At 38.3% G+C, this 24,632-nt stretch overlaps 1 protein-coding gene across 2 annotated transcripts; it reads right to left on the minus strand.

Annotated features, from left to right (window-relative positions):
- Positions 1-799: 799 nt before the first annotated feature.
- HEPACAM2 (HEPACAM family member 2) lies at positions 800-22,291 on the minus strand. 2 transcript variants are annotated; one of them, XM_075022472.1, is made up of 9 exons: positions 22,135-22,291; positions 16,355-16,705; positions 14,962-15,246; positions 8,057-8,353; positions 4,707-4,832; positions 4,598-4,622; positions 4,437-4,474; positions 2,825-2,898; positions 800-916 (listed from the first exon to the last, which is right to left on the minus strand). In XM_075022472.1, exons 1-9 carry the CDS (start codon positions 22,202-22,204, stop codon positions 800-802), a joined length of 1,383 nt encoding a protein of 460 aa, XP_074878573.1. In that variant the 5' UTR covers positions 22,205-22,291. The 2 variants fall into 2 exon arrangements, with proteins under 2 accessions (XP_074878573.1, XP_074878574.1); XM_075022473.1 differs by lacking the exon at positions 22,135-22,291 and adding an exon at positions 17,326-17,365 and having other exon boundaries at positions 16,355-16,708.
- Positions 22,292-24,632: the final 2,341 nt, after the last annotated feature.

Genomic DNA, 24,632 nt, shown 5'->3' on the forward strand with positions numbered 1-24,632 from the left:
AAATACTGTTGATATTCAGAACAGATTTATGGCAGCTATACCACAATTACAAAAACTTTACAGTGTATTCACTCTTCTTATGCCAAGAAGTGCTATGAAGTAGGTGATTTGAACAAAACCAGGACTGCCAGACACTAACTGCATAAGCACAATGTGCCGTGGTCTTTCTGGTATTTAACTCAGCAAAAGTGTTTTTGTGGAGTTCCCGGCCAGGGTACTGCAGAACCAGAATTCTTTTGCTTTAAACCATTAGTTAAGATACAAATTAAGGCCTTGCTTACTCAGGTAACTAAGCATCATCCGTTAATATTTCAGTGACTTTTTTAACAAACACTGGTTATTGATCAGCTGACCAGTTTCAACATTGCAACCTGCCCCCCCCCCCCCCCCCCCCAAATCTACTTGGCACATGGTGGGCAGGTCTGGAAGCCGTGCTACCGATTAAACTGCTTTGATTGAAGATTTAACCTCCTTAGCGGGAAGTTCTGATGTCTCAGTGCCATGAAACTATAGCCATCCTCTTAAAACATTTGGGAATTTTCATTTGAAATTGTGTTTGAAGATCTTAGCTTTTATTTTTCACACTTAGACAAAACTGGCATGATGAGACAACAGACTGGAGTCTTGAGGAAAAGTGAGGGATTGGATAGGAAACGGTAGAGGAACTAATGTAGCTTATACGTGTTTTCCTTCCTTGCCCTTTTCACTAGAATCAAACACCAGCTACCAAAATGTAAATTGTTCTGGGTACAAAAGTATTTGTCTTCGAGCTACCACATGAGCACACATGGGCTTTAACTTACTGTTGATGGTCTTGTTGCGGCTGCTCAGGAATATGCTGAATAACTTCATAAACGGTACTAAGCATATCCTGGCCTGGGACAAAGTCAGAGCCAGGAACGGATTGGCTTGAAACCTAAAAGTAGCAAGAAGTATTCCTACTGTAAGTACAAAAGGGAAAAGTTTCAACAGAAATTAAACTGATATGGTAACTTCTCATTTTTTTTAACTTTTCCCTACCAATGGTTTGCATGTGTATTTAACAGTTCATCTCTATTAGTTTACATTTAATTTTCAGTAAGTTTTCATACATTTATAGTAAGGCAAGCAATAGTTTCAAATTCAATTAGGATCTTAGAAGAATTAGGATGCAGCTCTTGCATTTAATATAGCACGTATTTTCTATTAGTGTACCACAAGTCAAGGAATGAACATTTAATAAAGAGAGGAGGAGAAGAATAGATAGTAAAAGAAGAGAAAATATTCAGGGAAAGAGTTCAGCATAAAACTCCCACCAGCATGTCAAAGGGAGGGAACTGCAAGGAATTTCCATAAATGAAGTAACAATGAAATTGTTCAGTATGTCAAGTATACAAATCTGCTGTTATGTCAATACAACACCTACAGTCCCCATCCATAAGGAATTCTCAGTCTTTCTGCTTATACCCAACCTTCATTATCTGCACTTTCTTATTTTTCCTTTTTTCTGCTAACTAACTAACAGTGGATCAAATGCTGACTTTTTCTGCAATGCCATAAATCTGAGTAACTGAACAAAAACCGGTGGAGTCTACCCTGTTTCTTGAAATTTTACTGAAAATTAGAATAGATTTCATTGCTTGTACATCCACTCTGTTGTTCTTGTCACCTCTGTCTCCCTCCTGACCTACTAAGGCCCCAATTCTGCAAGAATGTGACTTTGTGATATGATCAGCCTAAGGGATGTCACAATGTGCTTAAGGCTGTGATGATTTAGGGCCTGATCTCCATATTTAATAAGCTTCCTAAAGTCACAAACCTTCACAGATACAGTTTGGCTCCTCTGTTTTATAAAAGCCTTTTATCTCTGCTGCTGTAAGTCTGTCCTCTCCACTAACCTTTATGATAGCACTCTAGCCCTAGAAATGTCTATTTCAATCATCTAACCCCAGCAGAGAAAAGGGTTTATTAATGTATGACTGGGTTTTGCTAATACATCATGTATTATGAGAACTAATCATAACAACAAAATAGGTGTGACTGTTGATGTGACCCTGTGTGATCATGTTTTAAGAGTTCGCCCTTACCTGACCATACTGATGCTCTCCAAAGGTACAAGATTGTATTGCCAGAAATTTTCCCTAGCAAAAGGAAAGTGCTGCTTCTACTTCCTCCTAGTTTCAGTCTGTTGTCCTTAAATTTTGTGGCCCTATTTCTCTTTTTTTCTTTGTCCTTTTACGCCACATCAGAATGATCTCCAACTGCTATACAGTAATGTCAGCAAAGCCACAATGCAGAGAAGTAACATATGTAGTAGGAATTTTTCTGCTAGCAAAATTCCTGTGCTTAACTCCTCCCCCACAATACATGAGGCTAACAAAATAATTCTTGGGAAATATAGCTGAGACTTAGTTTGCATATTTTTACAATGAAAACTTTAAATACCCCCTTGAGGCTTTTCTGCACTGCCAAAGTTGTATATTGCATGAGCAGGTCCAAGGTAGAAAATGGTGTCGCAATAGTTAATTTGCTTGTGTGACACAAGTGGTTCAGTGCTGCCCATCTACCCAACACTACTAATATTCTTTTAATATGGGGTAGCTGAACTGAGAATGTTCTCTTTAGAGCTTGGTGAGTTCCTTACTGCACCATGTTGATACAAGTACTGAACTAGTAACACAGTAAAGAAAGTGTAATTACTGCGTAAATAGTAGACATGAATATGTCATATAGACATCTGTAAAAAGCAACAGAAGCAAACTGACAGAAAGATTCTAGTACAGATATATAGTACACCTTAACAAATAGAAAAGAAACCATCAGTTTATGATGTAAAGTCACATACCCTAGAACCACTGGCAAGATCAGGAATAGCAACAAATTCATATATCCCAAAGTCATCCAAAGCACTTTCATGTCCTAAAGTTAGAACAAACATGAAAAAAGGTATTGAGATGTAATATGAACCTGGAAAATAATGACTGGCAAAGTAATTTGGCCTAATTTTTAAAACATCTAAAAATTGGTTGTTTGATCTGCTTTAAGCCACTTCCCTGCCAAGCAAGATCAGGAATAGCGACAAATTCATACATCCCAAAGTCATCCAAAGCACTTTCATGTCCTAAAGTTGGAACAAACAAACATGAAAAAAAGTATTGAGATGTAGTGTGAACCTGGAAAATAATGACGGGCAAAGTAATTTGGCCTAATTTTTAAAACATTTAAAAATTGGTTGTTTGATCTTCTTTAAACCACTTCCCTGCCAAGCTCCTAAGCCAGTGTGGAGCGAGGCAGGGCAGCTGCACAGCCAGCATGCACAGTGCCGTGGCTATCTCCAACAGCTTGGACCAAGCGAGGAGCCTCTTGCTAACCTCAGTAACAGTTTTGGTAGAGCCATTGGGACTTTCTTTGCTGGAAGACTAAACAGACTGATTTACTTCCACTTCCCATAGAAAAGAGGCCCAATCCATAAGCTCAGCACATCTACACTGTAGTGAGATGGTACCATCTGAATCTTTCATAATGCTGAGAATCAAAAAGGGAACACAATACTAATAGGTGCCACATTATTAAACCAGTTGACAAATTATATCTGGGACTTGAGATAGAACTTGTAGTTAGGGTGGGAGTCTCTTTCTCTACCCTCCCACTGTCCAGGAGATCCGACACTCTTTGTTGTCTCTTGCACATCACTCCACAGCAAGGCTGCAGCACTAAAGACAGCGCTGAGATTCTCTCCTCCGATACCACTTGTTGGGGTGAAGTATCCTCTGTGCTCAAGTGAATTTCTTACCTTCCTAAGCTTCATGTACTTCCCTATTGTCTCATATGTAGCGGTTTATTGCTTACTTTGATGCTTTGGTAGAAAGGGATGGGAATAAAAGTGCTACCCTTCCAAAGGATGGCTGGTCTCCAGCCTCTCCTGCCCAGGATCATGTAGGAAGGATTGTGGAGGGAAAACAAGCAGTGAAAAAACCACACTGGGTCCTGATGACACAGAGAAAGATAGTATAGAATATGGTAGAGGCTAAAATATATATACTGTAATGTCATGTTATTATCTCACGATTTTGGTATCAATTGGTGCCATGAACATTTTAAATTGTGATCCTCCCATGGCGTATCACATCTTACTACTATCCCATAGTAACACTAGTTTATTTCATATTGGCAAGAACAGTGGAATACAGGTGATTCTAATCCCAGAATACTGGGATTAACAGCTAGAATTCAAACCAACAGGGTACATACTGCTGTGAACTCCAGGCATGAGCTAAACCCACGCTGACCTGTGTTCATTTTGGTTCTATCTTAAGTAAGCTAACATTGAGGTGTGCAACCCAAGTTAAAAGCACACTTCCCTTCCTTTCCTTCTTTCTTTTTGTATGTGCAGATGCTGATTTTTTTGTAGGAATGGATTTTGACCTTATGCTTACATTTCTTTTAATTAGCATTACCTGAAAATGTCTGCGCCTTTCTGTAATCAGCTTCTGGCCTACAAAACATAAACATGTTTTTCAGTTTGATATCATAAGCCAAGGAAAGAAAATTAATATGATAAAATGCAATCCTCTTGATGGAAAGGACTTCCAGACCTAGGAATGATTTATTTTTGTACCTGCTCTGCAGCTTCTGTCGTATCACTGAAAAGAAGAAAAAAAGAAAAATCATTCTTTTTGTTCTGATGGTCCAAAAGAAGAGCTGGAGCATGCTTAACTTTTACATACCTTTATGTGGCTGATATCTTTTCCATATGAATAAAAAGGCCATAGCTAGGATCAAAAATAATGAAATTCCCGTTATTACTGCAAGAGATGACAAAGATTTTCCTTTCTGGGCCAGCTTTTCCAGTCCTGTGACAAAGAAGGTGAGTACTGTATTTAGTCTCTTGTTCTGTACAATGTGCTACAATGACACTGAAAAATGCATCTTTTGAAGTCATCTGAAGCTAGTCATCCTGCACAGAGATACAAAATAGATACAAAATTTGGGTTCATGTGAATGGATAATATTTTTTTCCCCCCACAAACCTCCTGAACTGGGAAAGGAATGATATGCAGTCCAGAACAGATTGGTACCTAGAGCTAAATGAAGGTCAGTAAATGTAATCCACAAATTACAGCATCACAAAAAGTAGATGAATATTCTAATTTTAGGCAGAGAGACACCAAACTACCATGAAATTAGGTGACAATTAGGTGAGCAGTTTGTGCTAGAAGGGAGGAAAATCCTAGCTATAGGAGCTGTAGAGTAGGAGGGGATAACTGAACTATTGTTATTTTTTCTAAAGATTTTCAGGTCACTGACAGTCTGGTTGTCTATCAAACCCCATCAGAAGCCAATAAATTATGTTTGTTTGTATTCACGTCTAAATATATCCAAAGTATTTCTTTCCTTTGCTCAGATCTTTTGGTGAGATACGCATTAGCAGCAGTTCTCCAGCAGGATTTACTGACACAACACAAATACAATATGTATATAATAACATACACAAAAGCACATGGAAAACATTTGCATAGAATTTGCAAAGAGAGGAATATTAAAGTTAAGAAAAGCAAGACATAGTTGCTTGTGCACCCTTGATTTCCTCCTCCTGCTTTGAATCATGCAGAATTCATGTAATTAAGGGTCATGTCACAATCCATACAGTAAATTAATGCTGCATATTTGTCAGTTCCAGCTTTATTAATACAATTCAAATGTGTATTATTTAGCTGGATGTGTTTCCAGTACTTCAATGAACTCCTGTACAGACAGCTAGCATTGCTTACATCTACACCTCCATGTAATTCACTGGCATTTTGCTGGCTGCGTGTGCAGTGGTTATCACAAAGATTATATATGTACATTTCAAACCAGATGCATCCCAAAGATACGGGAAAATAAGTCACTGCAATTTCACCAAATTTCTTTCATACTCTTGCAATGTACTGCTTTCCTCAGAAAAAACCCCAAATGCTGGAGAATCAGCTGAGTCCTTAAAAATGTTCTTTAAAATGAATAATTTCAAATTTAGACTCAATAAATCTTTTCTCCACAGGCATACCAGTGTAGAAAACAAAGATGTGCTCTTTGTGTGCATTTAACACACTTAAGTTGACTCGAGAACCGAGCAATGACTTATGTACATAACAAGATACCACTTCCTCTATTTTAAAATCTAACTAATCTTGGCTAAAACTGGGTAACAGCTTAGTGCAATCATTGATATAATTGTAAGTTATTGATTTAATTGTTTTCTTGATGATTTTTAGCACTAATTAGGCAGCTGTTTATAGCACCATATAGGTGAGTTTCAGTCCCTTAGGTGAGGAAGTTGTGTAAGGTCTTTTGAAACAACAGAGTCCCTGTCGCTGCTGAAAATGGGGTTTCCAGTATTTTGAGAGGCACAGTCCAGGCCCTGTATCTAGGATTATGGGGGCTGGGGGAAGGGATATGGAATAATATTCATAGTCTTTCCTCAGTGTGTTTAATCAGTTGCAACCAGAATTTAGCCTGAGCAGGATTTCTGAGGTTTAGCCTCGTGTGTGAATTCATACCTCTTAGATTCAATCAGTGCTGCATTGTACAGTGTAGGCCTGACATCTAGATTTAGTGATATCTGAATAAATACTCATCAAGAAGAAAAGGGCTATAGAGGGGGAAACTGATATTTTAAAATTTTTGAATACACAGGATAAAATGTTTCAAAAATATTTATTTAGGCAAAATATTTGTAATTAGGAAATGTATGATTTTAAGTGCAACTAAACATGAAGCTGTGGAGTTTTCCCTTCTTTTCGGCCTTTGAAAGGAAATGTCAGCTGAATTTCTTAACACTTACTGATGAATATTCAGATATATAACATAGCTTACATGAACTTCCTGGAGAAATATCATATTTATTTCTACTGACACATAGCTCTGGTTGCATTTTCTTTCGCCACTAACCACAATGTTTAGTCTTAAAGTGCAGTATTCTCATGGTAAAATTTCAACACATCTTCTTTCCAGCATACTGAAAGCCATGGATTTGTGATGAATCTGTAAGTCAGCCTGAATGATGGACATCTGCTCTCCTTGCTTACCTGACTAACAAATGCCTGAGCTCTTTGTCTGTACAAGTGAAATTGCTTTGTTAAGTTTTCTAAAAGGCAATCTATTCTATCTTGTTGAACATTAATAGCATACATTCCTTATCTGAAAATACTTGTATAGATTTGTATTAATAAGACATATCAGACTTCCTCAATATCTTGTTCTTTGCTGTATGTTTCTGGAGATTTTCTGAAAAATAGCTTTGTTGCTGTTCAGTGCAATCTGATACAGGAACTGAGGTTATAATGTATGGGAAATAAAGGTGTGTGTTCAGCAGAACCTAGCAGTCAATCCATAGATTCATAAGTATGACAGTGAAATCATTTTTATGAACAGATTGTAATAAAACCATTCATCATCACAGCTTGCATTATTATCATACACTGAACTAAGGTTCTTATAACAGCTAACCACACTGGAAAAATATTAAAGACCTTCATTGCTGTGAGTCTGTGCCTGGTTATTTTAGTCAGTGATGTACGTTTGAAACTCTCCCATGCACTGGTCGGCTGGTGGCCCCAGGGCTCACAGCTCCTGAAAACTGTGGGACAGTGAGCCTTGGAAAAAATCTGCCCTTGGGAGGAAAGACCCACCTTGGCATTCAGCAGATTTCCACATCATTCTCTTCATTCATCTTTATCATTTTTAAATGCAAAAAGTAAGAAACAGAGTAAGAGACATATAATTTTGCCATGTTACTTGGTCATGATGAGGTTTGCCTACTGAGGAAGCTTTTCTACACAAGGGGATAAAGTTCCAAATGGCCAAACATATTTTAGAGTCAAACTCCCACAAAACTTCAGCATCTTAGTGGGTCTTCTGCCAAGCCACGTCACACTGCGAGTAAAACCCAGATCCCACTGAATGGCCAAAATCCCTTTACTACATTGTTAGCAAGACCTCATTTCTGATACATCCTCTCTCTAAGAATGATTTCCTTCTTCTGGGGTTGGCACTCTGCTGAGACGGTACAGTTACAGCAATGAATTAATGTTCTTACCTACAGAAGTAACGACGAGAGTGAAGTGAGTTTCATCTCGTTTTCCAGTCACATTGTTGAAAGCACAGCACATGTAATCTATTGTCTTCTGGGCCACTTTATCAGATACAACTTCCAGATGGGGTCCATATTTGATTACATGAGTGGTATTGTCAGCCCTTTGAATCCATAAATAAGTATTTGGTGGATTTGAATCTGCTGAGCAGTCAAACAGTATAACTTCCCCCATGTCCACTGTAAACACTGCCCCTATATTCAGACCTTTATCTGATTTAACTCTAAGTCCATAAGGTCCATCTGCAGTGAAAAAAAAAGAAAACACAGTGGAAAAATTAAAATTAAATTATATAATTAAACTTTAAATAGAAGCATATCTCTAAACTTAGAATTTTTAAGTTAGACTAGTCTTTAGAACAGCTGGCATTGCATCCAATCATTTTAATTAAAAGGCTTTCAGTTCAACAACTTGACCTGTATTAGGTTTATCTCAGACTACACCCACTTAATACTGATCTAATCGCTGTTTAGGGAAAAAGCACAGGTCTATGCATTGTTCAGTACGATAAAAAGAACGAAAACTGAAAACAGTTGGGAAAACTGTGAAGTAACGCAGCAGGTCTTCTTCAGGGCCATATTTGACCCTTTCTACTTAAATGCCAAACTTATTGTCGTAAGTAATTTCTCTGCACATTTAAAAGTGAACAAATTAGCCTTGAAATATATAAACATTCACTGTAATACTTTGCAGTATAATAATTATTTGGGGAACTATCCTAGAGGCATAATATAGAGTGGGGCGTGCCTTAGATAACTTCAGAAAACGTTTTCCATAAATAAATGCTAAAATAAACTTTAACTTTCCTCCCACTTTAGTAGGCTTCTATTATTTCAACATTTATGTTTCTTTCAGGAATAAGCCCTTCTGCTGAAAGCAAGCTGTGTTTCTGAATATAATTAGAAGAGGCATATATTGTCCAATAGTCATAGGTTTATTATTCAGAAAATTGAGCAGCTAAGTATTTTTAGGGTAATCTTCGTGGGACAATGGGAAGGGAAACTAGATATTTAAATACGATATTTCCCATGCTATTTTTAATTGATCATTTCATATCATGGGGTTTTTGTATCTTTGCATGTTAAAATCTACTTTTTACAGGGATCTAAGTATAGAAATTAATGTAGAGAATATAATAATCAAAACGTGCCTTATTAAATGACTTTTTCCAGTCAAAAGAACTAATCATTTTAATGTTGCTAATTTCCTAAGGGCTTACATACATAATCAAAAATGCATAGACCTAAAGAAGCCAAAAGAAGAAAATATGCAGAACATCTTTTTGGTGGGAGCCCTGAAGTTCAGTAAAGCTGCTGACAAGTGCCTGACACAGAATGGCACAGCAAAAAGACAGATAAGTAATATTATGCCCATTGTAGACAGTGGAATAAGTAATATTTCCACCTTCCTGTGGTTGTCTGGAAGCATTAAGATAATGTAGCTGGGTTTGAATGTGAAATTCCCTGCTACATGAAGTGGCACACTGGCACCAGATCTTCCTCTAACAGGCACACTTCTATTTATTGCCTGTCTTTTTTTATGAGACTGATTTATTCTTCAGGAACACATAGGCAAATAGCACGCAGCACAAAACAGGGTTTTCTTCCCTATTTGTGAAGGCTTAGACAAGAGAATGTACACCATCACGCCATGACCTCAGTTCAGTCCATTTTTAAACAAATGTCCATATTTCACAATGTAAACTTGCCAACCTTTTTATTTTCTCTACTTATTTCTTAGCGGTAAGCTTTTTGCAGCCTCATTTCCAGGAAGGCCCAACATCATGCATAATATTTACTTGGGAAATGCAATACTGATTCACTTCGGCATGAATTAGCGTTGCTCCCAGCTACATCACAGGGGCCACTGAAAAATCAAGGCATTTTTTAAACTCTAGATGCTGGACTGCTTCTTCACAGGCTCTGCAGTTCCCGAGTCATTTGCTTTACTGTATCCAAGAGCCAGCTGACCCTGTAATGAGCATTTCTGGGAACTGCAGATCTATCACCACTGCTTTGGCTTGGCTGTCCTCACTCGGGCTGCACTTTTCTGTGGACAGGGAGCGTTCCCAGAACACCAGCCTCTTACAGGGGCTCGCCTCTTATAGGTATTTACTTCCCTTTTTTCAGATGGGAAAGGACTGGGATGTACTGAACTTTGACTTTTTCATAAATGAAAGTAAAACCCCTCACACACTATTTATAGGCAGGAATGCACTTTTTTACTTTTCAGAGCAATTCAGTGGTTCCTCCTATCCAATTCTTCTATCTTAGAAGAATTAGCTTTTATTTTCATTGATAATATAACATTTGATGTATGTAAACAGAGATTAATGGTAAGAATAGCTGACTGGTCTCTGTGCCCCCCTCACTAGACTGGGAGATTTGCCACAGTCTGCAAAAGAATCAGAACTGAGTTCTGCTTTTTTATCAGTATCATAACAGTGCAGCGTAGACAGATAACACTAACAACATAACTACACTTTTGTGTGAAACCTGCAAATTGAAAGAAACCATTATAAAAACAGACACACACTGGCTGGGGAACTATGTTTGAAAAAAACAAAGAAAGGTTTTCTTAAGACATAGTCAAATCTTGGCAAGGTCCGAAAAGTGGCATTCCCTGATGAAGTCAACACGAGCAGTGGGTAACCCTTTTGCTTCGTGTGGATCGGTCTTTTGCCTCTCCTGTGTACCGTGTACATCATCAAGATCCCTAAACACTGGGTAGCTGAGGGATATACACCGCTTCAAGGATGATTCTGAAATGCAGGTAATTAACCATTTCCTCTCTAGGACTAAATATATTCTAGGAAGTCTCAAGGAAGGAATCCCACTTAGTCTGTTAAATTCAACTCCGCCAGCACAGTATGACAGTTTTCTGCTGCAGCCTCCATGACAGCAGCTTCTTCCAGTCTTGAAAGAATTTGTTTCTGGGTCATGCTACTGCAAGAGCCATGTTCCGGGGTACATTATCATCGCAGCTAATGGAGAAGCAGAATAATATTAATGAGAAATTAAGAACAAAACACTTTTGATTCTCAGTAAAAAACCACAGTGACAGCCTTCATGGATCCCTCAGCTCTATTTCTCCTTTCCGGTATTGTTCTCAACAGAAACCTGCCTCTTGTCTCAGTAAAGCCAGTTAACTAAATGACTTGTAAAATAATAAATCATCCGTTCTGAGTAACAATTTACTGCTCTGTGGGAATATTTCCAATTTCTCCTATCACCATGAGACTATTACAGTTTCCAAGCAGATGGCAGGTATTTACTGTGAGTGACCTTTTTTTTATCACCTCCAGTAACTCCCCCGCAGCAATGACATATGGCACATAGAGATCCCGGGACCTGTTCTGGATTGTTATTGACAACTGGGAGCTGGGAGACAAACTACCTCTGCAGGCAGAGGTTGGACCAAATTATGTGACCTCGTATGGCTCAGAAAGTAAGACCCGAGCTCTCATCACTAACTTGGATATGGATAGTAGCGCAAGTATGGCAGTCTTTCAGCATTGCATTGTTTTCTCTTAGTATTTTTTCAAATTTTAAATTATGCACAAAGCAAACCCTCAGTTCTGATGAAATAAAAAGTACATTCTGAACATGCAAATACTTATAATAATATTTCCACATGTGGAGAAAAACTGAATCTCAAATTTGATCTTTTGAGCTGTATATCTCAATCACTCAAACAGCAAAAGCTTCCAGAAATGTGGACACTGAAGTAACTTTGAGATTTTAAAGTTCTGCTAAACAATGGGTAAAAAATAGGTTTTCAGCTTAGAACTTGGAAAGATTTTTCAAATTTGCTGAACAAATTTGTTGAATGAGGGAGAAGAGAGGAAGCCGTACCATAACTGAGACTGAAGGGGCACACACCTTCATTCAGCACAAGTGACCCAGACACCCTCCAGCGTGATAAGTGCTCTGGAGCCAATCCTGTGTGCAACAGGTCAGAAATGAGAATGCCGAACCCGCTGTGCCACAAACAAAAAGAGCAGTCTGAAAGGTAGCAAGAGTGGCAGATATTTTTCTAGCCTGACCTGATTTTATTGCATTGTAAGAAGGCTGTCAGGTTGTGCTGGATACAGTGTCCCCAAGTTTTGTATAGGTATTGTTTGAAGAGAGAGGTGTATAAGGCCCATTCATAGCTTATTAAAGTGAGAAAAGCAGTAGAGGCAATGCAATCGTATACATGCAGCTCTCATTCTTAGCACCTTAAGCACTTAAGTGAGCTGAGGTTGTGATTGTACAAAAGCAGGCATTTAAAAATGTGCTACCTTGAGGAAAGAATATGATGATTATGTGTTTGTTACAGTAATGACAAGTTAAAACTCCATCGGTGCTGGCTATTTCCTTGTAGAGCATATTGTCATGATTCCTCTGTTTAATGTGATGGAAGCTCAAGTCACATCTGCCCTGTTTAGGACTGTTTGCAGACGATCCTTCATCTTCATATCTGCATTGCTGTCAATTTTATAAGCTGCACCTAAGGGGTCTGCTCTCGCCTAACAATGTCCTTGTTAGTCTTTGCTAATTTAGGCAGTCTTTTTCTCTTCTCCTGCTGCAGTGTAGAGACACACACACTTTAGATGCAAGACACCCCCTTATCCAATTCTTCCAAGTTAATAATTAAAAATAAGTAAGTAGCAGAATGGATAATCAGAGATGAAAGGAGGAGGAAAATATGACACAGTAAGAGTTACAGGTTCTGAATATACTGGTAGTGCAATCATACCAGGTCTGGGGCATGGGCTGTCTACTGGCTGCCAGATTACAGAGCCTGGCAAAAGCAAGAGGGAGCACCAGCCCTTGGCTGGACAGGAATTCTGTTCCAGCCCTTGCACTGCGCCATCCGCACTGTGCCATTGAGTAGACTGGTGTCCTGGTTTCGGCTTGGATAGAGTTAATTTTCTTTCTGGTAGCTGGTATAGTGTTATGTTTTGGATTTAGTATGAAAATAATGTTGATAACACACTGATGTTTTCAGTTGTTGCCACATAGTGTTTATATTAAGTCAAGGATTTTTCAGCTTCTCATGCCCAGCCAGCGAGAAGGCTGGAGGGGCACAAGAAGTTGGGAGGGGACACAGCCAGGACAGCTGACCCAAACTGGCCAAAGGGGTATTCCATACCATGGGACGTAATGTCTGGTATATAAACTGGGGGGAGTTGGCTGGGGCGGGGGCGTGGATCGCTGCTCGGGAACTAACTGGGCATCGGCTGGCAAGTGGTGAGCAATTGCATTGTGCATCACTTTTGTTTTGTACATTCCAATCCTTTATTATTATTGTAATTTTAAAAAATTATTATTATTATTATTATTGTCATTATTATTTTCCTCCTTTCTCTCCTATTAAACTGTCTTTATCTCAGCCCACGAGTTTTACTCCCCCCCCCCCCCCCCCCCCCCCGATTCTCTTCCCCATCCCACTGCATGGGGGGAAGTGAGCAAGCAGCTGCCTGGTGCTTAGTTGCTGGATGGGGTTAAACCACAACAACTGGTTATATCTGGACAGGACTGGCGGCAAGTATATCCTGACCTGTCTGATTTCAGCTCTCATCTGAAAAGGGCACTTTGACCCCTGAGGACATGAGGATCAGAGCCTGGCAAGGTCACATACGTAGAATGTGCTACTTCCAAAACTTGGGAGGCACTAGGGGTTGACATTACAGGAGGGATAAGGAACAAAATGGGAGTGCCCTTCCTAAGATTTAAAGTATTGTTGTTGAGTGTTGACTAAACCAATCTTTTGTTCTCTCCAACTCATTTTGTTCATGAATTCAATCTATGCTCACAATTAAGTTTCCCTCTGCTATTGTTTCCAGTCAAAATATATGGCTAGCTTATAGTCTATTCTTCTGTCAAAGTTGGTCTTTAAGCAACTCTTCTCGTTCCCTCATGTTTCCCACTTGATGTGGAAAGCAAAGACTCCTTTCAGCTCTGCTTCTGCTAAACCAGACTGAGGTGTCTTCTCCATTCCTTTCTGTTCTGTTTCTTTTGAGTTCAAGATCATTACTCTGGGATGTGCAGGAACTGCACACAGTATTCTACATGTGGTCTCATCTTCTGTGTGCCTTTAGTATTCCCCTTATTTCCTTGATGGAAATACTTTGCCAACACACCCTAGAATTACATATGTCTTTCTCATGCCTGAATCACACTTCCAGTTTACAGACATCTTGTGATAGCTCAATCACCCAGACTCGCTGCTTCAGTTATTTCCCAACCAATCTCCATCTTGTCAGCAGTTCATGGTTTTTATTCTCTAAAAGTGCATGCCCATTTATTGTTTACCAGCAAATTTCATACCAGTTCTATTACTCTGTCAGTCATTCAGTCCTCTCAGTTTAATGTCACAGGTGAACTTCAGTGACATACTCCCAATCTTTATGCTGAAGTCATTAATGGAAGTATTAAACAGGACTGGACTCAAAATGATCTTGAGGAAAACAACTAACACCAGTCCTTCAGCCTGGTACTTTCTGTACTTAGCTTTTTGACACTGTTTGCTGTCTCCATTTTCAACAATATTTTAATGTATACCCATCTGAATATTTTTTTCCTTTGAGTCACATCTTCTCCAGATCTAAATACGTCTGTACTTTGGAATTCTTGAAGTTCCTATTGGAGTTCTGCAGTTCAGACTCATCTTCACAACTATGTAACACTGAGTAACTTCTTATTACACTGTTCTATGTTAGAGCTGTATACAAACAAGCTCATTTTGAATGCCAGCTCACATATAATGTTGACTTAACTGTTTTCTGCCTGTTTCCATAGTTAGAGGCACTCTTTCCAGCCAGATCATTTATACAAAGGTAATTATGAATATTTCATATACTCACAATATATGGTTGGTGCAATTATCTCACTTTCCAGTGCACTGACAGGGTTAGATACCAGACAGCTGTAGTTCCCAATGTCTTCTTTTACAACAGGAACAATTAGAACTGTTGCATTGTTTGATGAAAAGGTGTAATTAGGGCTGGCATGGAGAGGCTTCCCATTTTTCATCCACTGGTAAATTACCCTTGTACCTTTTTCCACAGTACATTTTAATGTAATATTCCCTACGTACTCCACTACCCCTGAAGATGGTTCACTATGTACAATTGGCTTTGTGACAGGAACTGTAAAATAAAAAGATAAGAAGAGTTATAAAAGTGATGAGCCAGTATATTACAGTCTTCACTGCCAAGATGATACAAATAGCAGTCAACATCCTCTCTGGAAAGAACTCAGATTTCAAATTTATTTATTAAATGTGGTTAAATGTTGAAAAAAGAAGGCCATATTCTCAGCTGGTGACTGTAAGAATTGTTCTAGTACTTAAATAAAACTTGACTGTTGATATTACTGGTAATACAACAAAGGCTGCAGCCAGGTATACCATGGCCTCCAGCTCCTGCCTCATAAGCAGATCCCTGAGGCCACAGAAACGAAAAGAGTGCAAAGCATGACATTGCCCACAGTGTGCAACTTCCTCAGCATGGCTGCCTGCAGCTTTGCTGGCAGTGGGCACTGCTGAAATACGCTGTTGATCCGGTCCTGAGGATGGCTGCAAACTGGGACAAGTATGGGAGTTAAATGGCAGCCTCAACTTTGTCACGTCAATATGTCATTCATTTAATTATTTCAAGCCCAACAGTTACAGGGCTTGTTCTGTATAATCCATAAATTACGGTAGCCTCTTATAATTCTTTTAGATAATTTTTTCTATTCGCCCCCCCCCCCCTTTTTTTTTATATCCCCACAACAAGGAGCAGAGTACAAAGAGGGAACTTCAGTATTTTAGGAATTCAGATCTGGGCTTCTTTTACAGACACAAGGTCACTGGCAAAAGTCAATAACTGCTCTTCGATAGTTACAGAAAGTAAAATTGTTCAGGGAGAATGACTATTTGAAAGTTAATGCATCCTCATGATTGACAGCACAGCAGAGCCTTATGAAACAGTAATTCTTAGAAGTTTGTCTAATTTAGTATTAATTATTGGTTTCTATACTCCTTCATTTTTTACTTATGATCCAGAAACTTTAGTCAATATATTAATTTTGTTTCAAGATGACATATTGTAGGATTCCCTGCAGCAGCAGTGGAAAACAACATAACTTGTTAGTATTTATTCAGGTATGGTTGGATTACATTGTACACTATTGTAACTGGATACTAAGAACTAGTACTTCAAAACTATTGCAATTTTATTTTCAAAATGAAGATACTATATTTTACTAACTTACCATCAACAGCTACTTGAATCTTTTGACTGGCAGCTATTGTCCCGTTTCCACGGACATTAACTTTTACAATATAATTGCCCTCATCACTGATACGCAATGGATTGATCATCAAAGATGCATTAGGTGGCATGAGGGTAAACTTGTGTTGATATTCCAAGTCTGGAACTACTGTTTGATTTACAGAGCCAAGCAAGTATTTTGGATTACTTTGAGGCCTCTCAAAAAGCCAAATTATCTGGATTTCAGAAGCTGTAGCATTGAAATTGTAGTCAACAGTAAGATGGAGTGGTTGCCCTGCAATACCATGGATAGTATGAGATGGCACTGTCAACTTTAAGGCGGAACAAATACCTGCATAAAAATGAAAGAACAAAAAAATAAACAAACCCAAACCATAAATGGAAACACTAGAAAACTCAAATGAGAAATTGTCACAGAGAAAAAACTCTCAGAGTTAAAGCTTACACCTTTTTTGGTGTAAGATTTCAGAAAGGGGCAAACTCTCATTGACCTCAGTGATGTTGCATCTAGCTATAGAGCTCCAGCTCTAAAATATATGAAAAGCCAAAGGAAGGATATTTGTTATTTCTGTGCAGAGGATCTTTTATTGTTGAAAGTCTGACATAAGGTCAAAGGTTTGCATTTACCTCAATGTTTAAAGTATTTTCCCTTTAAAATAATTCCAATTTCTAGAGCTTATATTGTCTAACAGTCTTGGATTGGAAACTCAGTTTTTTAAGATTTTTTTTTTCTGAGTTTAGCTAGGGAGAAATTTCTTACTGTTACTTTGCCAGTTATACTGAGAAACTGACTGAAAATCTAACAAGCAGTACTTCCATGAATTTGTCTGATTAAAATGATGGATAGTTGTTATTACTGTCTGCACTGTACATATAAGACTAAATTCAAGAAACATTACTAAGCTTGCAAAAGTAAAGTATTACAATTTTAGGAAAGAGCAGAAGTAAGGTTTGCTGTTGATATGCACGAAAGAAAGATTTTCAGCCACATGATTAATCCTGTTCTCTGAGAATCCTGCCTCCCTCAGAGGTGCAATGAAGGCCACTCCCGAGTTAATCATCAGCGTTGCTGTCTTCATTCTAATGAGTAATTTTTAATTGTGTCAGCTTTAGACAGATTTATAGAACATTATTAAAACTTTATTCTTAGGACTGAGTGATCAATTTCCACAACACTCACAAGTACAGCAATGGTGTGAAGTGTTTGCATTAATGAATTGATTTCACACCACCATTATTGTTTTCACACCACCATTATAATTGACCAGACTTTACAGATGAGGAATTTATGCACATAGAAAATTAACAGCAAAAATAGCCACTCATTTTGGATGATCAATTTGAAATATTAAGGACTGGATTTTTCAAAATACACACAAACAGATTTTAGTATGTTCAAGATGCAACTCCTAATGACTTCAGTTGCAGGTTTCAGCGCTCAGCTTTGAGTGTTCAGTATTGCTGAAAAACACACTGCCAAGTGCTAAGTCAAAACCCTGGGAAAAAAGCAACCTCTTATTAGTAATAATGTAAAAAAAATTATTTAAATAATCCATCTACCACTGCATAGGAGTGCACTGGAAACTGAGAGAGAGAGAACGCACCCACCACCCAGGGCAATGTGCAATGCTTTCACCATGCACCACCTATTCCTTTCCTCCTGCCGAACGCCTTCTTCTTGACATGCTTTCCAATACCTGTAACAAAAAAGTAACTCTCCTGCTGAAGTACATATACCCTTTACCTGGAAAGGGAGTCAGAGGAAGATATGTGTGAAAAATATGACTGTGCTATTAAAGATTAATATAATGCAGAGACAACTTTGTTTTTTGCATTTTCTACCTTCATAGCATTTGTCTTTATAACAAAAAGAAATTGTTAAAGGTTCATTTGTGTCTGATTTCCTAGGTTATATAGCAGGAAAAGATAAAAATGTCAATTCAGTAGCATAATATGGTATCTATATATGTCCTTTGGGTTAGAATCTTCCCATTTCACTGCACAGCTGTTTGCCACTTGAGCTAAAAGCAAAGAAAACTGTTGCTGGGGATCAGGGTAGGGACACGAAAAGGGGGTGGGGGTCACTGACGTAGCATGACAATATGTAATGCCAGTAATTGATGTCAGAGGTACTCTGGAAGGGCAGGAAAAGTAGCAGAGCAGAGATGCCATGGAAGAGGACTGGCTTGTGGAGAGCCAGCAATTTTGTCCATGCTGCTGAAGGTGCTGCACAAAACCACATCAGAGATACTAACTTTATTTCAGGAAAAACCCCTATTGCTAAGAAATCTCCGGTCATATTCTGTCCATTCTAGTCAGTTTTACAGTCAATACAAATCCAGCTACAAAGTCTACCTCCAAAAAAGTAATTTTGTTGCTGGCTTCACTTTTCATAAAGCTGAGCAATACTATACTCAACTACAGAATTCAGTTCCTGGCGTCTCTGTGGGTATGACAGGAAAACCAGAGGAAAACGTGGCAGAACACTATAGGGGTGATGTGTATAAAGACAGTGAAATCCCTTGACAGAAAGACTGGTGAACCTACCTTCTCAGGGGCTAAAGAAGAAGCGAGCGGAGGATTTCAGGTTGCATGGGCACTGATGTGGAAAGGACGGTTGGGGGTCAGCTGAGATGGGAGAAGAATGGGACAAAAAGGGAGGAGAGTGTAGAAAAAATATGGAGAGACTTAAGTGGAGGATGCCCAGGAGAGAGATGTTTACATGCTTAACTTTTTCTAGATCAAAAACCTGAAACAGCTGAAGCACACCAAACTGAAGCCTCCTCCCCTACCCCTCTTTAATAATATTTTTGGCCTGGTGTTCTTCCACTGTTTTCTAATGCTGCACAACTCTTAGGGACTTGCTAGACTCTGGTTAACGGGAGATTAGTTTTTTGGGTTTTGTAACATTTCTCAGAGGCGAACTCCCCCCTGCAAACCTTAAAATGCAAATCAGATTTAAACTGCTGTCGTCCATTTGAAAAAAGAGCGCAATTCCTCAGTAAAATCCTTCACAAAATATTTAATGTTGGAAATATATTTCACATAACCCACCAAGTACATTTCAATTTTTAAATCTCCTTGAATTAAGTCAAAACCATCTCTCAGACACTGGGAGATCTGTAAATGATCAATTAAAAGATCTGTCCATATCCTTCCCGATTCTTTACGCATGACATTGCTTGATTTTTGGGTTTATCTAGCTGTCAATAAGCAATTGTGCTGTAGGACAAGAAGCTAGGAACAGCTGCAGAGTAATCATAAAATATGTATAACAAATAATATTTCTCACAGATCCATTTGTGCAGAAAATTAGCAAAAACCAAGCAGGTCTAGTGAGCACAAGGAAAACTAGGGTGACCAGTACAGAAGGTATCACCATAACAGAGTAAGATAATTGTGGCTGGACAACTTAATTTCTTCTCAGTTAAAAGAGATGGGAAAAGAAACCGTAAATTAACTTGGTTCCACTTGATTCATGGGGAAAAGTGGCTCTATGTAACCACTTGGAAAGACATTTTGATCTGCAGTTAAGCAAATTCTTTTAGCAAAGACCAGCGGTGGTCAGGGAAGAAACTCCGTTTTCCCCTGGAGTCTGTTCGGGAGCGGCTTTGGGTGAGTGCAGGCTTTGCTGCTCTGCCGAGGTGATTTCACGGAGTGCCATCCGCATGCGGGAGCTCCCCCGTAGCTGGCAGGGCCAGAGGCAAAGCAGGCCGAGGCTCGGGGAAGCTGTTACGAGACAATGGCGCTCTGTTGGAAGGCTAAGTTTTACAGGAGCAAGGCTGAGAGACTTCTAGCTTTAACAGAGATCTAATCTTTTGCAGTCTGGAATAGTAAACTAATTTCATAAGTTTTGATTTTTAGTTAAAACTGAAGACTGTTAATGACTAATCCTTGAATTAATGTAAATAGTGAAATTAAGCCAATGTGCCAAACTCTTACTTCATCCTCATGGGGCACAAATTCCATATAATTTAAGCCTATCTCTATAGCTTTCTACATATAATACCCATTTTTCCAAGACAATGGAATTCCAAAAACTAGTTTTTGTGTAATAACCATAAGGCAAGTGGGTTGTACCAAAATGACCTCCATTTGGGGCTCAGTGATCTGTGCTTTGCTTCCATCTCACTTTGCTATCACCAGTATTAGCAAGCACAACAGAATTGTTGTTGACATAAAACAAAAGCTGCAGCTTTAGTTTAAATAAAAAACTATGACATAACTTTTGAGTTTAAGGCACAAACTGAAACCCACTTAGCGAGGTTTTGTTGTTCTCTGAATTTAACATGCACATCTCCCTGTCAAAGTGAGTTTGGATTCTCAACTGCTTTTCACCAGAACGTTTATTTAGCTCTTCTGCTCTCCAAAAACCCCGAACTTGGAGTAAAATGTCATTAGATCAGTGGCAATAGTTTTCACACTTTTTGGAAATACGTTCATTTATGAAAAAAAAGAGATATAATGGACCAGGAAATACGCAATTCCTATACCCGCAGTTATAGCAGCAGGGACTCAGGCATACTCTTCCCCACTTTGGGATTTTTGCTGAAGAACAAGTTCCACTGAGCTTTGTTATTTGACCTAATTCTTGCCTCTGCGGTCAGTATCTTCTGTGGGCTTTGTGTCATGCCCCCAATGCACCCGATTCTTGTCATGATATAAAGTACAAGCTGCGCATTTCCCATACTAGGAAACATGTATCTCTGAGTAAGAGTATATGATGAGACTTCCTGGTGAACAACTGTGTACAATAAAGCACTCTGCTTGCATACCAGTATCTCTTGTAGAATTTTAATAAAAAATGTCAAACAAAGTTGTAATGTAGTTAAAGTGAATATTCACTGTATTTTGTTATCAAACACTGTTTTCATTTTTAAAGAAGAAATCTGATGAACTTCATATAAAACTGCAATTGTTACGAAGCCAAACTCTTGGCAAAGTATTTAGCTTGAAATCAAGGAAACTAGCTGATGGTAGATGAAGCTCACAAAGATGATGAAAGAAAAATTGTCCTTACACATGAATGAGTAGAGGATGCACTACATTTGTAATAGTATATATTCCCTCTGTTGATATTTACAAAAACAATTAAATACAGAAAAAGTGAACTATAAGAGTTTGTAGAAGTTTATCTAACATTTGATCACATGATATTCCTGTTAAAGTGCCTAGAAAATCTATTTTTTATCAACTGCATGGATAATAAATGTATACTTAGAAAAACTGCACCCAGATACCAAACAAATGTACTATTAATGGGAACACATTCTTCAGTTGATTGAAAGCTTAATTTAGTTTTAATACCAAGTGCATTTAAATATTACATATAAATTTTCCCTGTTAACTGTAAGGCATCATAATGAATTGAAAAATAATGTATCAGCACTGTCTCAACATAATGCATTTTTAAGGAGATGTGTAACAGCTTCTGTATAAACTTTGGTTCAGAATCTGTCCTGCCTTACTTGGTAAAAAGAACGCACAATGTATGTATTACTTAATAAAATGTGACAATATATATAATCAATGCCCACGTTTTATTTACAGATTATGTATAGTGCTAATTTTTGTCAGTTGCTAAAAAGTTTCTAGCTCCACTCATAAAACAGGGTGACGCTATCTGATTAAAAGCTTTTAGGCTACCTTCTTAAAATAAAACATCTGACAGTACAATAAAAATATCTTTAAATTTAGAAGTATAAAACCAATTCACATTTCCACAATGACAATCAAATATAATTCATAACTGTTTCTTACCCACAAGTAGAAAATATATTTTGCACTGTAAGTCCCAAAAGAAGTTGGCTAAAGGACTCCATGAAAGCATCCTGTCCCACACAAATCCCACCTTCTTCTCAGTGCTAAGCCAGGGCTTGGACCTGCAGCTGCTGGTTTATTTGCTAGGGAAATCAGCAATGAGTTAACAGGCCCTATCCTGTCCCCTGCCTTATGTGATTTGAATATGTGTATACAAAGAACAAAGGGAGTGGAGCACCTGTTAGATGAGCACCCATCTTCATTGCCTCTGACTTTATCGTAACCCTTCCCCGGCAGTCACAGCAAATATGACATAGAATGTAATAAATGAGGCATAGAATACAAAGTACGTTCAATTAATAAAAATAAGGGAATGCACCCAATGTATGGGTTATATAGTTATTAACATCCTTTAGTTACCGTTTCATAAAAAAATACCGTGCTGCTAGATGGTTCTGCTTATTTAAAGTAGCATTCAGAAGAATTTTTTTCAGATCTTGTCCAGTGACAGCCTCTCCTTTCCTGTTATAAAAAATATTAAAAGCCTTCCTTAAATTTTTTTCGAGCACTTTCAAGCCCATAACTTTTCTGTATTTTTCCTTGATGTAAGAATAACTTGGCGATGATTATGTTCCCTTTTTCTAAGCAACATGTAATGTGAAGTGTCTATCAGGCATCTTCTAACAAAAAATCCTGTGGCTAGAGTGGACAGCTTACTACAGTTGTTGAGTTAGCTGCTGATTACTGTTTATTCTGCATTAACTTACATTGGTTTAATTAATATTAATATTAACGTATGATTTGGATTTTGTCCAAGGCTGTCACTCACTGTACAAATCTAATCAGCAGCAAACCAGGCAACCTCCCACGGTTGCATGTGCAGTAACAGTTTACAACAGCAAATATTTGCATCGACAGGGATGGTTTATCCATAGAAAAACACACTAAATTTTTGCTAAACAGCACTTACACAGACTATTATGGGTCAACAAATATTAGGCTAGACTGCATCCTGCCTTGTGCAGGAGGGACTGGTAGCAAGGAATTGCCTCCCCCTCACTGCAAGGGTCTTGCAAGGTGCTAAGCCCCCACCAGAAGGGCTGAACACTCAATTTTTACTTAAGGGAGGTGAAAATACCCAGATCCTTCTAGAATTCTTAGCAGCTCTGTACAATCAAATGTAAGAAACATGAGGGTTGTTTCAGGTTAACAAAAATGTAAGTACAGCACTCCCACCAGAAATAATGTCACCACCTGACATGGGCCAGTAGACGAAGAGGGTATTTTGCATATTCCCAAAGGCTTCCCGGGTCCACTGTCCTGCCCCTCCTGAATGCTGCTGTTTATAACCTGATTAATCCATTTAACTGTAGGCTAGATGTATCAAATTGCAACCTTTTCTAAAGCCTGAGTTAGAAATTATTATCTAATTGGTTTCAACATGTAGTAAGTCACACATTGCAATTTCTAACTGAAATGAATGGGAGCTTTCACACTGGGATAAAGTGTGTTGGTTTTAAATGCCCTATCTTGGCAAATAAAATAAAATAAAAAAAAAGGTATTAGCAAAACTATAATTTTCAAGTGTGTCCCCTTATTTCCAGCATTTGGATATGCTCTTGATGTCATTAATATGCTGCAATTTTTTACATTAACTTATACAAATAAAGTGGCTGCTAAAAAAAGTACATTATTTTTTCTATAGGATTCTAGCTTGTGCTGGTTGTTAAATGGTGTTTAGACTTCATCAAACCCCACTCACTTCTTTTTAATAAAAGCAGCTACATTAAAGCAACTTTATTTGCAGTGGTAACATTCTGAATACTTTCAGTATTTCTGAAAATTTTAGTTATTACTAACAAGTAACTTTGCTAGGTGCTAAACTTGTTAGAGGTTTTCCACAGAAACAACTATGGATTATATTCTCAACGGTAGCCAGAAGTAATGAATTCTTGCTAAAGAATGCACAGAGAGGACCACTATTCCTGACTTTCCTTCGTCACTATGTCGGTTCAAATGGAGAGCAGCATGCTTGCTTTTACATCACACCTTGCAACAAGTTATGGGCCAGCTGGGGAAGCTAAATAACAATGGGATTAGAAAACACATGCTGAGCTGATGTACATGCAGACGCCAGTAATTCCAAAAGGAAAGAACCTTTTCTGCAGGCATTACTATGCTGCATGTCATGTCCAGTTAAGCAAAGATTATAGGATAAGTTCCTCCTTTTTTTGTATTGATGTAAAATATTTTGAAAGTTATCAGCTTTTATTTTTTTAGTTGAGATCTAGACAACCCCAGTATAGAGACACGTGCCTGTTTTGGTGACACAAAACCGCATCTTCCATGAAGAGGTCCAAGGCCCTCGTGCATAACACCTGAAACAACCCGAGGCAAACAGAAAACTGTCGTTGTCTAAGTGTATTTCCCAGCTAGTTTGTCTCTTTAGACAGTGCCTCATTTTGTCTTCTCAGATAATTGCTTTCAAAGTCTAAAGA

This window comes from Buteo buteo, chromosome 2, assembly GCF_964188355.1.
Source record: "Buteo buteo chromosome 2, bButBut1.hap1.1, whole genome shotgun sequence".
Classification (NCBI taxonomy): domain Eukaryota; kingdom Metazoa; phylum Chordata; class Aves; order Accipitriformes; family Accipitridae; genus Buteo; species Buteo buteo.

What these genes read in the sequence shown, in the direction of transcription:
- HEPACAM2 (XM_075022472.1), bottom strand. Translation starts at nt 22,204, where the DNA reads ATGCTTTCATGGAGTCCTTTAGCCAACTTCTTTTGGGACTTACAGTGC. An exon ending in AAAGGCGCAGACATTTTCAG is followed by an intron (nt 2,899 to 4,436) that starts GTAATGCTAATT and finishes TTCTAACTTTAG; the next exon opens with GACATGAAAGTGCTTTGGAT. An exon ending in ATCTTGCCAGTGGTTCTAGG is followed by an intron (nt 917 to 2,824) that starts GTATGTGACTTT and finishes TGCTACTTTTAG; the next exon opens with GTTTCAAGCCAATCCGTTCC.